At 43.8% G+C, this 14,966-nt stretch overlaps 2 protein-coding genes across 2 annotated transcripts; both read left to right on the forward strand.

The window, feature by feature from the left end:
- The first annotated feature begins 494 nt into the window (after positions 1 to 494).
- LOC147049634 (charged multivesicular body protein 4b-like) lies at positions 495 to 5,844 on the forward strand. Its single transcript, XM_085923476.1, has 5 exons — positions 495 to 844; positions 3,123 to 3,300; positions 4,055 to 4,169; positions 4,251 to 4,377; positions 5,261 to 5,844. Exons 1-5 carry the CDS (start codon positions 496 to 498, stop codon positions 5,320 to 5,322), a joined length of 831 nt encoding a protein of 276 aa, XP_085779602.1. The 5' UTR covers position 495; the 3' UTR covers positions 5,323 to 5,844.
- A 767-nt stretch (positions 5,845 to 6,611) lies between these two features.
- Positions 6,612 to 13,694, forward strand: ahcy (adenosylhomocysteinase). The gene is made up of 11 exons (XM_085924214.1): positions 6,612 to 6,779; positions 8,834 to 9,024; positions 9,971 to 10,046; positions 10,458 to 10,610; positions 10,900 to 11,012; positions 11,328 to 11,535; positions 11,899 to 11,986; positions 12,206 to 12,323; positions 12,467 to 12,589; positions 12,794 to 12,865; positions 13,277 to 13,694. The coding sequence occupies exons 1-11, from the start codon at positions 6,752 to 6,754 to the stop codon at positions 13,406 to 13,408; spliced, it is 1,302 nt and encodes a 433-aa protein (XP_085780340.1). The 5' UTR covers positions 6,612 to 6,751; the 3' UTR covers positions 13,409 to 13,694.
- Positions 13,695 to 14,966: the final 1,272 nt, after the last annotated feature.

Here is a 14,966-nt window from a genome sequence, read left to right on the forward strand (position 1 = left end):
AGGGGCAATTTGGAGTGCTCAATTGGGCAAGCATGTTTTTGGGATGTGGGGGGGAAACTGGAGTGCCCGGAGAAAACCCACGTGGACACGGGGAGAACATGCAAACTCCACACAGGGAGGGCCGGAGGTGGAATCGAACCTGCACCCTCCTAACTGTGAGGCGGACGTGCTACCCAGTACTCTACCGAGCCGCTTTAACACATTATTTATTTATTTATTTATTTATTTATTTATTTATTCGTAAAAAGCAGGTGAAGTGAAGGTGACACAAATGGCCAGGATACAATGTCAGTTCTGTAAGAAATTTTACACAATTTTATTGTAATGATCAATTATTAATAGGTCAAATTGATTGATGTCATTTCCTATTGTAACGTTATTTTGACGGTGAATCACATATTTCTTTTGTTGTGATGATACCTGTCCCACTTTGGGCGGGAAACTCCCCTGGTGAGTCGTGTCAAGGCGGTGACGTCATGATACTGCGAGACCCGTATGTACAAAGCGGAAGAAGAAGGAAAACATCAGCGACAGCTGCGCCTAGCAGTCACGCAGCTCCGACTCGGCGGAAAGATTTCCCCAAGAAAGAAAAATAAGAAATTAAAATCTTGTTCTTTCATTAGTCAAGAGCTCAATCGTCTTCGGTCTGCAAGCATGTCTTTGTTCGGAAAGCTGTTCGGCACCAGCGGCGGGGGCAAAGGGGGCAAGGGGCCCACACCCCAGGAGGCTGTCCTGAAACTCCGCGAGACCGAGGAGATGTTGGCCAAAAAGCAGGAATTCCTTGAGAAAAAAATTGAGCAGGAGATCATGACGGCCAAGAAGCACGGCATGAAGAACCAGCGAGGTGAGGGGACGTGGGAAGTGGGGCTGGAGCGTGGGGTGGGGGGGCGGCGGCGCCTACATCGCTTTCGATATAACTAACTTGACGGGACTCCATTTTTAAATCACCTTGACAGGCGACGCCTTAAAAGAATAAAACAACAGGTGGGAAAAATACTCTTACTCTGTTCGAAATTAAATGTGCCCACTCTTAACGTGAGTAGAAGGACATTTACTTGAGTCTAAAAAGAATGTCTGATTCGACTTCAATGTTTCAGGGAAAATGTATTGTAGGGTTGTAACTCGAAAATTTTAAACAGTGATTTAATCCGTCGGTCATATGTCGATTAATTTGATTAAAGAAAAAAAAACAGGATATAATTGAAAATGGCCGTGTATTGGTATGTAACATGGTAGAAAGGTGGCCAACATGCTGATCATTGTTTTCCTGAGGCAAAGCAAACTTTTGCAACATTCCTATTTTGATTCAACACAAAAGACGACAGCAATCAGAAAAGAATTCCAGGTGAGAGGCTGAAATTTAACAAGGTCATCTTTATTGTTACCAAAATCCATCCATCCATTTTCTGAAGCGCTTAGTCCCCACGGGGGAGCCTATCCCAGCCGTCATCGGGCAGTAGGCGGGGGACACCCTGAACTGGTTGCCAACCAATCGCGGGGCACACAGAGACGAATAACCATTCGCACTCGAACCTAGGGACAATTTGGAGTGCTCAATCGGCCTATCAAGCATGTTTTGGGGATGTGGGAGGAAACCGGACACGGGGAGAACATGCAAACTCCACACAGGGAGGGCCGGAGGTGGAATCGAACCCTCCTAACTATTAATTATTAATCAATTAAGCTTTTTTTTTTTTTGATGAACTGGTGAATTGGAAAAACATTTGTATTAGCTATCCCTCTATTCAAAAACACGTCATTATTTGAAATGCACAAACTCAAGTCAAGATCGAGCCAGTCACGGGTTTGGTCACATGTCAGACAATCTGCAAAAAAACTTGGAGAATATCTACTGCTGGAATGCTTTCAGCGCATGCCATCAATTAATTTGGTAACCGATTACCGTCATTTCCAGAATATAAAGCGCTACTTGTGCATGAGCTTTGAACCCTGCAGTGTGGTATATCTATGGATTTTTCATGATTTTATGATATTGTATGATTTGTCCATATTCTCTTGAATTAGAATTTGTGTTTTCCCCAACCGACGAGGCCGCTTACTTACCGTCGCTTGTGTGGCGTTGGCAACAGTGAGCATGTGAAGCCGATATACACGATATGTTGGCGCTCGCCGTTGAATGGTGAAAAGGAGCGCAGCCAGCCGAGCAATGGTGTCAAAAGCAGCAAAATGCCAGCGCTGGGTGCTTTCGCCGCTACTAACAAGCTGCTTGGCAGCAAAGCAACAATCGGTGGCATCATCTGTTGGTGATGTCACACCCTTTGAAACATCATCCATCAACTTGCACATTACAAGCTTCAGCACTTTCTTTATTTGAACTCTTCTAAAACACAAGACTGTCTCAAATAGTTCACTCTTACATCCTCCGAATTTGCGTTGCATCTGTCGGTCGGCCCAGTCGCTGAGCCGAAAAGCCGCTGCCGTATGTTTTAATCAGATAGGATTTAATCCGATTAAAAAAAATAAAAAGAGTCCTGCTTGACTCAGACTGCAATCTGTCCTCTCTGTTGCTTTGCCTTCTCAACTTGCCAGTTGACATCTGATCTGCATTTTGACTGAGATGTCAGAAGACCTCGTGTCAAAGTGTCATCCGGATACGATCCTGATTTGTGTGCTTGCTAATGATGCAAAGTAGTGGTCAATAATCCCTTCCAGAGCCCCTAGAGATGTTTTGGATGAAGAAAAGATTGTTTCAAAACACGCCACCGGCAAATAAAAGAGAGGAAAATGACTGGTCAGGTTTGCTGTTCCACATTCACTGTAGTGTTGGTGTGCCTTTAAGGGGTGCTGGGAGACATTGAGAGGTGGCGACAAATCATCTAGGTGTGAGCATCCGCTCATGAGTTGTGGCCTACAGTGCCACCTTGCCACTTGTCTTGCCTACGTGCCAGCACATCCCAGTCCCTGTAATTGAGTAAGGTGCAACTCAAAACCTAGCTCACAAAAGAAAGGAAAGAAAATTGACCATACGACGCTATGTAAATGTGAAAAGCTGCAGGTCCGAGCCTATCCATGTCCATTTATTGGTCTTCTTAAATGACCCAGTTGTGCTTAGTTTCTTTGCTTAACTCCTTCACTGTCCCCTTCCTTTCCCATGGCCGCAGCGGCGCTGCAGGCCCTGAAGAGGAAAAAACGCTACAGCAAGCAGCTGGAGCAGATCGACGGCACGCTGTCCACTATAGAGTTCCAGAGGGAGGCGCTAGAGAACGCAAACACCAACACGGAAGTTCTGAAGAACATGGGCTTCGCCGCCAAGGCCATGAAGGCTGCACACAAAGAACTGTGAGACAACACGGACACACACACACACACACGCACGCAAAGACGTCACTGTAAATGAGGTTTCCAAAAAGTGGCCACGTGGAGGTTATTAGATACAAAGGTTGTTGTAATTTCCCAACGACCCTATAAGTCAGGGGTGTCAAACTCTTTTTTTCTTTGTAGTCATAGCTTCATTCAGAGGGCTATTATGACTGTCAACCCAAATAAATGTATGAGCACCTCACACTATATACAGTAAAAGCTACAAAACAAATGGACAAATAACTTGTTTTCAAATAAGACGAGTAAAAATGGGTCAAATTAAAAAAAAGATATTAAAAGTGAAGACCATTTGCAGTTCTAGTAATGACACGAATTTGATGCACAATTTGTCTTCGCGGGCCACATAAAATGATGTGGCGGGCCGTATCTGGCCCCCGGGCCTTGTGTTTGACACGTGCTATATGTTGTACTTTACTTATTTAGATTGGCTAAATGTTGATGAGTCACTTTTTTAAAATGTGTATGTAAATTTAAGAAAATATGATCCCCACCAGCTCAAATCATGATTTCATTGGCTATATTATCAAAGCGAACCGAATCAAACTACGATTACATTCAAACTCAGAAATCTTAGGAAATTCCACTCCACTTGTTAATTGAATAACTGCTTGCCATCTAAAAGTTGGTCTTGTTTTGAAAAGATGTCATTTTTCTCGGACACGATCCAGAAATGACCAGCAATGTTCACATTATGACTATTTTGGGATGGCAGGAATGTGGACAGCGTGGACGACCTGATGGCGGACATCATGGAGCAGCAAGAGCTGGCGCAGGAAATCACCGACGTCATTTCCAATCCCATCAGCTTTGGTGATCAAGTGGACGAGGTAGGAGCTCGCTGATTTGTTCCCCGTGCCCTCACCCCCAACCCTCGTGGTGATCTTTGGCACCTGACAATAACCACTCAGGATGAGCTAATGGCCGAGCTGGAGGAGCTTGAGCAGGAAGAGCTGGACAGGAACCTTCTGGACGTGGAAGGAATGGTGAACGTCAACCTGCCCAGCGTACCGTCTGTGTCGCTGCCGTCCAGACCCGGTGAGTCGTCCTATGGCAAAAAACATACGCCTCCCTCAGATGATCATAATATGTTTGGAGCGATGCTCGATACCTGGTTATAGCATGAGGCGTGTAGTTTGCAAAATCAGCCCCATTTTTTTTTTTTGTAGTTCACCAACCTACACCACACCACACTAACTCATTCAGAGAACACTTACCTATTAAAACAATCACCAACGGAACATTTTGATCTCTCCACTTTGGCATCCTTGAGTTGTTTGGTCTACAAAAGTCTCACAGAGTTATAAACAAGGCGGATTCATTTTAAACATGGCCGATTCGCGACTCCCCCTTGTTTATGACTCGGATATTCGTTTGGCAACACCGATTACCTTGTTTGGTTTGTTACGCCTCAACCGATGTGATGTAATAATTTAAAAAAACGTCATAGAAAATAGAGAAATCTGAACAGAGTAAAAAATAGCCCCTGAAAACTGTCATAACAGTATCTCTGCAGCACCTGGAGGGACATATTACACTTTTCTACACTAATGGATACTCCAGATTCACAAGAAATTGATTTAAAAAACAAAACAAAACATTTTTTTTTCCCAAGATACGTGTCCTTTAAACAAGCAAGCGCCAATTGGCTGCTTTAAACCCAAAGTGGCAGACTTCCTTTTTCTCTGTAAGTTTGACTTTCTCTGGTTTTTTTTGTGGGTCTCCTATTGATCAACCTGGACACCATTTTCAAAATAGTTACTATGAACAAATGTTCACTTTGAGCCACAGCGCCTCTTTCTTTCTTTCCGGACAAATTTCATGTTGCTAAATTTTTTTTTGTGGGTCTACTTGGACGCATCTGTGTTAGTAAGAGTTGGAGCTCTGCAATGACATGTTATTGTTTTTTGTTGCCTTCCAGCCAAGAAGGAAGAGGATGATGGCATGGACATGGCCGAACTGCAGGCCTGGGCCACCAACTAAACTCAAGTGGATGAAGGGGGGGGGGGGGCGCAATGGCGCCCCTTCGACCCCACCCACCCACCTCCTGGCGAGCCGCCACCCTGAAGTGTGCGTTCATGCCAGACCCCGTCGTGCATCCTCTTCAGGGTGGAAGCGTTCAATGTGAACAATCAATGCACGCACAGGTGGCTCCATCCAAAACGACGACACCACTCCAAATATTTGTGCTGCTTTTATTCTTGAAAAAAAGACAAAAGGAGAAGAAGAAGAAAAAAGACATTTAGGTGAGGACAATGTCCCATCCTGACTTGTGGGCAAGTTTTATCATCAAGCTCTGCTGTTCAATAAACTGTAGCTGACAGACTAAAATCTACCAAAAGAAATTGTTTGATTGGGGAAGGTTGTGACTGATGAGCGCGTCGACTTCAACCTCAACACGCATGCTAGACACACGTCTGAAAATGGATGCTAGTAGCACGGCGTGTTAATGTTTCTAAAATAGATGAGCGGGGGGCCAAAAAGTGCAGTGATTTATAATGAGGGTCTGTCACTCAATGATCAATCCGAAGTAAAACATTGGCTACCTTGTGGTTGTTTCAAGTTCAAGGTCCAATCTCATTTTGCCAGAATGATCCACTGAAACAACAAAAAGGTTTAGTGGCATACAATTGTATTAATAACCAATCAATGTTTTTGTAGGGCCAGTGACAAATAGGACTAATGAACAAATGACAGCAAAAGTCTGACTATTTCCTTAATGCCACCACGTTTAATAGAGTTTACCAGTTCAAAAATCTATTTACATCATCGAGTCATACCTGATATTCAAAATTCATGATGAGACTTTTCAGATTGTGTTTATTTTTCAGTGTACCAAAAATGTTTTCTCATGACACAACGGCAAGCTTGGAAGATGTGAGTGGAGGAGACAGCTGTTCACAACGTGAGTGCTAACCACAGCTGGGTACTGACATTCAAACCTTTTTGGTTGCACGCTTGCTTATACTTTGCGGTCGGTCCGAAGAACTCGTCGCGACGGGGATTCAAAGGTGCTCAGTGCCCATGTGTATTTGTGAGTGTGTCCGTGTGTTTGTCTTCAGTTGTACATGTTCACTTCCAAACATTTCAAGACACCGTGTCGTAAGAAATGATGACGTGAGCTCAAGCTGTCACTTTCCACACCAAACATCCACATGCGGCACTTGAACGCATCATTTGCAGAGGCGTGTCCGCACCAGTCAACGAATCACGTCAGTTCTATTTGGTTGTGGTCGTTCAGCCAATTGGAAAGCAGTAATCGCCCTCCAAGACCGCCCTCAATCTTAAAAAGCACGGAGTGTGCATAAAAGGCCCGGCGACGTGTTCAGGGGCTTCCTCTACGTCTCTACTCATCGGCCAGGCTGCCGCCACTTCACCCAACCAAGCTCGAGCAACACGCCAACTCGCAACCATGTCAGAGAAAATTGCCTTCAAAGTTGGTCAGTGTTGAATTTGGTTGTTCGGTCGTCGAGTTTTGAGCGCGTGTGTGGCGATGTTTTTAGGGCGAGTTAGCGCGCTAGCATGAGCTTTTTACTTTTGTATAATAACACTAGTTCTTATATTAACCTCGTTTCTTTCTACGCTGACGTTAATAATCCGCGTTTTGAATTGTAAAGCGCTTGTGTTTGGATCGTTATGAAGACTTTTTTTTGGACAGCTGCTTGTTCAATTTCGCAGCATGTGAACATTTTTTGAAAGGAATCGTCATGATGAACGATCAACTGCGTAGGATTTTGGGATGTTGTAGTTTGTGGGCGCGGTAAATTGCTCACTGAGCATATGCCTGCTAACTGCGTTTCCCATGATGCAATACGCCAACGCCCCCTTATGGTGGCATGAATGACAGCAGCCACACGTGCTCACTACCGAGTCAAATGCCCAATGAAAATAAATTCATGCTCAACGTATTTGCATATTATCTCATTCAAAAATTCTTTAATGTAATAATAAAGACACATGAGTGAAAAGCAATCGATCAATGAGATACCAATTCTACATAGGGCTACCATTAAACAATTTCAAAATGTTTTCAAAACTTTGACTTCTCTTTCATACTCCCAGCACCTGTATTTTCAATTAATATGGAGTGTGTTTCAATACCGCAAGTTCAAAATTCCTTTATTTCATTATCGTTTTAGATGTATTTTATTACAAATTCTATTATATTTCTGTATTTTATTGCAAAACTTTCTACACAAATGTACACGTTATTTTTTCGTTACATAAAGAGGTGTCCAAAGTCCGGCCCGCGGGCCAAATCCGGCTCCCGGTCAGATTTCATACGACCCGCAGCTTTGGTCTTATAATGTATTATTTATGGCCCGCCTGCAATGTCAAACTGAATTAAAAAAAAAAAAAAAAGAAACTTTAAACTCTTAATTCTTCCTATTACATAAAGATGGGAGCACCACCCCTCTCTGCTCATTTCTACCAACGGAGACTGTATAAAGAAAACAAGGAAAGTTGACATTGAGGGCCATTCATCCAAGAGGTGTTACAGAAGACAAATGAATAATTGAAAAGCCACACTCGCAGCGATTGTCTATAAATCCAGCGTGCGAATAATCAATTTTCTAAAGTTCCTTCACACTTTACGTGGCAATGTTACATACATTGTCTTGCGGTGCAAAAAATGCGTCGAGTCGGTTGAAAAACGCACATTGCTCAACAGCATGCGGTCAGATAAGAGCAAAGGGCCAAAGTACATACAACCCTTTTTAAAATTCAGCCTTGTTTCATGCGTCCGGCAATCCGGCCAGTGATTGATTTACAGACGGTCAACCTGTCAAATGATGGTCCTCCAGTCCCTGACTTTATTTTTTTACCATTTTACCTCCAGTTTGTAAGGTGCAACAATCAATTTACAACTTATCAATTAAACTGGCCAAACCTTTCGTTACTTTCTGTAGTCCTTTATGAAATCATGTATTTAATAAAAATAAAACTTTTACAAACGTGTGCTTTTATTTTGAAAAGTTAATACATTTTAGGGATATATATATATATATTTTTTCCTGATTCATCAATCAACTTGGAAATAATCAGCAGATCTTAATCGTCTACAAGGCTTCAGACAAGCTACATTGTATCTTTTCTGTCGTCCTTCAGAAAGGGAGACTGATCAAGTTTTTATGATCAAAACAAGACATTTGCCAAAAACTGCTTATTTTTGGGGTAGAAAAAAATTCAAACTTTGGCTGATTTTTCTCATGATGTTATGGACCAAAGCACAAACTGAATCCTCCTATTTGCTTGCACATATTCTGCTTAGTCCATTTGAAATGTTCAAGAATAAGTTTCAGGCCTCTGACTAAATGTTTCCTGGTTCTTGGTAAGCTGACAATTTGTGGGCCATTTCTGCATGTACCACTCGTGCTACTTGGGCTCCCTGTAGTGGTACACCCAAAAATGACTGCCTAAGTTGAGATGACTTCAATTCCTGACTTCACGTTGAAGGATGACTCGCTAATTGATTTCTTTTCTTTTCCCTCAGCTGACATCAGCCTGGCCGAGTGGGGGCGCAAGGCCATTGACATCGCAGAGAACGAGATGCCAGGCTTGATGAAGATGAGGGAGCTGTACGGCGCCTCCAAACCTCTGAAGGGTGCCCGAATCGCCGGATGTCTGCACATGACTCTGCAAACCGCCGTGCTCATTGAGACGCTAACCGCTCTCGGAGCCGAGGTCCGCGCTCGCTCGCTCGTCTCAGTTTGTGTCCGCTTGCTTGCGCAGTCGGCATTGGCGCAGCGTCCGCACGTGTCCTACAAGTTTGTCCCTTGAGGCAGTGCAGCTCAGCTGTCGGTGTTACAGCTCCATCAGAAGGTGACTGAGAGTGAAGGTCGAGTCGACACAACTTGATCAATATTTTGATCAAACTAATCATTATTTTGATTAATCTGTCTTTTTTTTTTCCTCATTACTTTACTAAATAAGAAGACATTGTCTGAAATTGACGGTGTTTAAATGGATCACCATGCACTTTGTGGTTTGCTCCATAAAATGACATTCAGAATACAGAAAAAGATTGTAAAAATATTGGAATTGGAGGATTTGGAGTAGTCCATACATGTCGTTGTGAAAAATGATGAATTATTGCACCAACGTGTAAAATTCTGACCACATTTTTTAGTCAGATTTAGTTGAAAAATTCTAGGCATTCTGGGATAAATAGCTTATTTTTTTTACATATTTTATTTCATATATATATTTTTTTTCACTTTGATTTTTGGGGTGAGCCCTCTGTAGGCTGAAAACTTTTATTTCCATCAAAAGACGTGGCATCCTTTTATTCCTGAGACACTGTCCATATCAGTAGATATCCAACTTTTCTATTTTCTCACCATTGAAATCTGATGTGTTTTCGAAGTGTTCCTTTCATTTTTTTGAGCAGTGTATTTTAAAGAACTAGTTCCCAGAGAAAACAACTTATTGTACGTGAACACTTATTTTCCCCTCAACACTATTTCCTCGAACGCAGGACTTGAATTTTTCGCACAGGAAAAACAGAATTTATTAAAAACTTAGACCACCTTGAAAATTCACCTTCTGAATTAGGAAACCTAACTTCCCCCCCCAACCTATTTTTGTCCTTTAGGATCTGACAAGTTGTCATTGTGTGTTTTTCTGGCAGGTTCAGTGGTCCAGTTGTAACATTTTCTCCACTCAGGACCATGCTGCAGCAGCCATCGCTAAAACTGGCGTCCCAGGTAACCCGGACAGCTTTTCCTTGATGGATGAAAGCAGAAGAGGGGGACTGGACAACTTTGAATATTGTCTTCTTGTTGTGCGTTAAAGTAGCAGTTGGAGTTACAGACTTCAATAATTACTCTCGACCTGCTTATAGTGTTTGGCTTCATGTGTTCGTATTAAGCCAGTGGACTGACAAAATGATTTTAGGAGTTAAATACACAATATTCATTTTGTGTGTGTGTGTCTAAGTGACAAATAGCGTGAAGCAAGCACACAGTGCCTCCTGTTTGCAGAATAGTTTGAAAAGTGTCCTTGAAGGAGTTTGATGGTTGTAAAATTGATGTGTGTCTTTTGACCTGTTGCGGGCGGATTGGAACGCAACCAATGGGCAGCTTCACCTTTTGACCTGCCCGCAAACTTCTACACAGTGTACGCGTGGAAGGGCGAGACGGACGAGGAGTACATGTGGTGCATCGAGCAGACCATCTTCTTCAAAGACGGGCAACCTCTCAACATGATCCTGGATGACGGTGGGGACCTCACCAACCTGGTCCACAGCAAGTACCCCAAACTGCTCCAAGGTGAGTCTATGGCGGCGCTTCTTGTCTGAATCAATAGCGCAGAGGTTAAAGGGACTCGTTTATGTGTCGGGGACTGAACGGCAAGAAGAAGAGCCTTTTTCTTGAGGCGTTGCGGTGCGGCAGTTGGTGTTGCCACCGTGTCAGAAGGCGGCTGAGAGCAAAGGCAGTTATTTGAGCCGAGTCGACAGCGCTGACGACTCTGTGTTTTTTTTGACCGAGCGCCGACACGTGGCCCTCTGAGGGCTTTGTCTGAACGCCACATAGTGAAGTGGCAGCGTGTGTTCCCCAGGCATCCGCGGCCTGTCAGAGGAAACCACCACGGGCGTCCACAATCTGTACAAAATGATGAAAAAGGGAGAGCTCAAGGTGCCCGCCATCAACGTCAACGACTCGGTCACAAAGGTACCAAACCGGAACTCGACACGCTTGTCATCGTACCGTTCTTACATCCAGCTACCACCGTATTCTGGCTTTGTTTTCCTTTGTCATCAAACACTAGAAGTCTTATTTTTTCTGAAATAATAACTATACCGTTCCCCATTTAGACGAATAAATTTTCTAAGATTCATTGAAATTGACAAATTTTGTATGTATACTGTACGTCCTGGTCTGGGTACGCCAATGTGGGGGAGTTGCAGCTTTTTATTTGTTAAACTCTGAAGCAATGTCAACGTGAGTAAATGCGAGGACTGACTGGTGTGGCCGTCTTCCTCTCAGAGCAAGTTTGACAACCTGTACGGGTGCCGCGAGAGCCTGATTGATGGCATCAAGCGTGCCACCGATGTGATGATTGCTGGCAAAGTGGCGGTGGTGGCGGGTTACGGCGACGTGGGCAAAGGCTGCGTGCAAGCGCTGCGCGCCTTTGGAGCCCGCGTCATCGTCACAGAGATCGACCCCATCAACGCCCTGCAGGCTGCCATGGAGGGTGAGGAGAAATTTGGACATTCTCCTTCTTCTGTCATGAATCTTCTTAAGTCCCAGTGTCCCATTACTGGTCAGCAATTTTTAGAACACAACTCATTGCCTATTTGAGAAGGAGGAATAAAAAGCTGAGGGCCACACACGGCTCATTTAGCGAGCCCTGCAATCTAAGTGCCCTCAAAAACAAGAGATTCATTACCAGTGACAAAACATTTGGGTGTTTGCTGAAAGCTTGATTTTCTTATTTAATGAATTCATTTTTTAAAACACCGCCTGGTGTGCTCAATCTCGGGAGGGTGCCGCTTTGACCATAACCTAGTTTTGGAACAGGAGTATGCCGACTATTCCTATGCAATGCACCTTGCAGGCTATGAGGTGACCACCATGGACGAAGCCTGCCAAGAAGGAAACATCTTTGTCACCACCACCGGCTGTGAGGACATCATACAGGCGAAGTAGGTGGCGCCGCAACACTTGTACTCCTGCACACGCGCAGCTCATCCCAAATCCACAATTTGGCTTTGAAATGCTCTAGCATTTGATTTCACGCCAATCTACGTGACTATACTCTGTAGTACTGACTGACTCTAATCCATCCATAGCGACTTGGCGCTCATCCTTGGTCATAACACGAAAGCTCTTGCTGAGATTGTTTGTTTTTTGATTTCTCGCAGGCACTTTGAATGCATGAAGGATGACGCCATTGTGTGCAACATCGGACACTTTGACTGTGAGATCGACATGAGCTGGCTCAACGACAACGCTGTCAAGAAGATAAACATAAAGCCGCAGGTCGAACACGCTAAAGATAGAACAGTATACCGGCAATGTGATATGTTTTTTATCCTCCAAATAGTGCAAAGGAGTCCACGCTAACAATATGCTTCAAAAAGATGAAAGACCATGGACTGTGTGCTGCTTGTTTCTGGCTGCAGGTGGACCGCTACCGGATGAAGAGTGGACGCCACATCATTGTGCTGGCTGAGGGCAGGCTGGTGAATTTGGGCTGTGCGATGGGACACCCCTCCTTCGTCATGAGCAACTCCTTCACCAATCAGGTGCCCCTAAGCATCTTCACTATATCAACGGCCCTGGCAGCTCGACGCAAAACAAACGTCATGCTTCCTATGTTGGCTTTTCCTTTGAATGTTAAGAGAAAAACATGTATCGTTTGCCAATTGTATGTTGAAATGATATTTTGTCGAGTCAGTACTATGAAATGAGCCACGGGTAGAGTATTTCCAACACTTTTGTGTGTTCAGGTTCTGGCTCAGATCGAACTGTGGACCAACAATGACGAATACCCCGTAGGTGTCTACTTCCTCCCCAAAAAGGTCAGATGGTGCTTAATACTGCTACTACTGTTATTCTGGTTGTCATTTAGGGTTCCTGTTTGCTTTGAGCTATTTTTTTTCTTTCATCCATTCTGTATAAAATTTTCCTTGCTGGTTTCTTTTTTTTAATGCCCCTTTCTGTGTTTTTTTTATTACCATTTTGAGCTCTCATCCTTTTTAGTTTGGTTTGCTTGGTGTTATTTCGTTTTCATTTTTCTCAGCTTTTTTTGTTTGGTTGTCTGTCTGGGCTTCCCCCCTTTTTTTGGGAAGAATAATTTTGGTTTAGCTTTCATAAACAATGTTTTGATTGTAAAAGCTGTTGTGCCTTCTCCTGGCTTTGCTTTTGCTTTTCTCTTCACTTTTTTCTGTGAGGTTTGGACTCGTTTTGTTTGCTTTTGTGTACACGTGCAGTTGGACGAACAGGTGGCGGAGGCCCACTTGGACAAGCTGGGTGTGAAGCTGACCAAGCTGACTGACAAACAGGCCAAATACTTGGGGCTTCCCACAGAAGGACCCTTCAAGCCCGACCACTACCGCTACTGATGCTGGCAGGCAGAAAAAGTATGGTGGGCTCTTGGACTCATCTGCTGCCCTTTGCTCTTTTTCATGAAATCAAATTAAGCCTTTTCCCTGGAGCCTTTTTAGCTAGCTAATGACTTGCAGTGGCCTGCTGCTGTACTTGGCGCTCACCAAGCCTTCTATCAGGTACAGGGGAGGACAGAGAGGATTTCTGACATGTCATGACTGTAATTCATTTCATTTGACTTGAACCACTCAGTTCTGTCAACTGACAGAACTGATGATTGTGAAAAATAAACTTGGTAATTGACTTGTTTTGTTTACTATCAAGGTGTTAAAGGGAAATGTGCTTTTAGCAGTTTGCATACATATTGCTTTAAGGTTGTGTGAAACATAATCATATCAATATAATATCTAGTATTAGAGTGCTTGTGTGGATTGGTGGGGGGGTGAGGAATGTGCAGGCACACTGCATGAACTTGTTTTCTGCGAAGTGTTGTAAAACAGGCCCAGACAGGGAGTATCGGACGATAACACCTCAAGGTCGGTGAGGAACGAGAACAAAGAACAATACCGCGTCCAGGTGGTCGGGCTTCCAGAGGAAAACACCCAACCGCTTGACCACAGCGATAACACCTCGACGGGGAAGAGATGGCCATCGACCAATCATCACACAATGTTTAATGGTCATATTGTGTTTCTTTAAAACTGGGCAACCTGGAAGAATGTGTCGTCTTTTGGTGGTCACAAAAACGCACGGGTTTTAGTGTGAGGGACCCGGCCGGGACCCAGGCCTGTATTAGTGCGCTTTGTCAGGAATAAACAATTGGTCAATTTGGTCTGATCGATCTACTAGTCTTCTGTTTGACAGAACCAACTGGCAAAATTGTTAGGTGCGCCAGTGTGTGGATGGATTGGGACATAGCAACTCGTGTTAAGTGTTGATCGCAATTTGGAGTCAGCTCAAGAGCTAAGATCCGTATCCTAACAGCAGTCAATTTTGCCTTCAGAGATTACACATGGCTAATTTACGTTACAGAGTAGCTACACTCGCTCCTTACCGTCTTTCTCAGACAGCAATCTATCATAAACGTTAGTCAAACAACCCTAACCCAATGCCAATAATAGTTTCACATTATTGTTGGGTGTTACACCAGCACAGCCGTGTCCAAAGTCCGGCCCGCGGGCCAATTGCGGCCCGTGGTCAAATTTCATCAGGCTCGCAGCCTCTGTGATAAAATCTCAAAGATTCAAGATCAGTTCACTCAAAGATTCGTTCGAGTGAACTGATTCTAAAGATTTATGTCACGTGACCAGGACGAGCGTCTTGACCTGAATTAACCTGTCTAGAAACATAGGTGCACCGACGGATGTAATTGGGAGGGAATCGCCGAATTTTTATATTTTTCAAACTAAATTCTAACTTATTTTTGCGAATTTTGCGGGCTCGACTAGGGAAACATGTCACGCGACCGGGACGTGCGTCTTGACCTGAATTAATTGATCGTCGATTATAAAAAAATAAAAAAAGTTTCACCTTCCTTTTATAACATTACCAACCACGATTGCGTAAAGCCTACGT

The sequence above is a fragment of the Syngnathus leptorhynchus genome, chromosome 11, assembly GCF_054491065.1.
Source record: "Syngnathus leptorhynchus isolate UIUO chromosome 11, UIUO_Slep, whole genome shotgun sequence".
NCBI lineage: Eukaryota > Metazoa > Chordata > Actinopteri > Syngnathiformes > Syngnathidae > Syngnathus > Syngnathus leptorhynchus.

Excerpts from the sequence above, each read along its gene's own strand:
- LOC147049634 (XM_085923476.1), top strand. The coding sequence starts at position 496 with ATGTACAAAGCGGAAGAAGAAGGAAAACATCAGCGACAGCTGCGCCTA. Across the intron at positions 845-3,122 it reads CGGCATGAAGAACCAGCGAG|CGGCGCTGCAGGCCCTGAAG; the intron begins GTGAGGGGACGT and ends CCATGGCCGCAG. Across the intron at positions 3,301-4,054 it reads AAGGCTGCACACAAAGAACT|GAATGTGGACAGCGTGGACG; the intron begins GTGAGACAACAC and ends TTGGGATGGCAG.
- ahcy (XM_085924214.1), top strand. The coding sequence starts at position 6,752 with ATGTCAGAGAAAATTGCCTTCAAAGTTG. Across the intron at positions 11,536-11,898 it reads CCTGCAGGCTGCCATGGAGG|GCTATGAGGTGACCACCATG; the intron begins GTGAGGAGAAAT and ends TGCACCTTGCAG. Across the intron at positions 12,590-12,793 it reads GCAACTCCTTCACCAATCAG|GTTCTGGCTCAGATCGAACT; the intron begins GTGCCCCTAAGC and ends TTGTGTGTTCAG.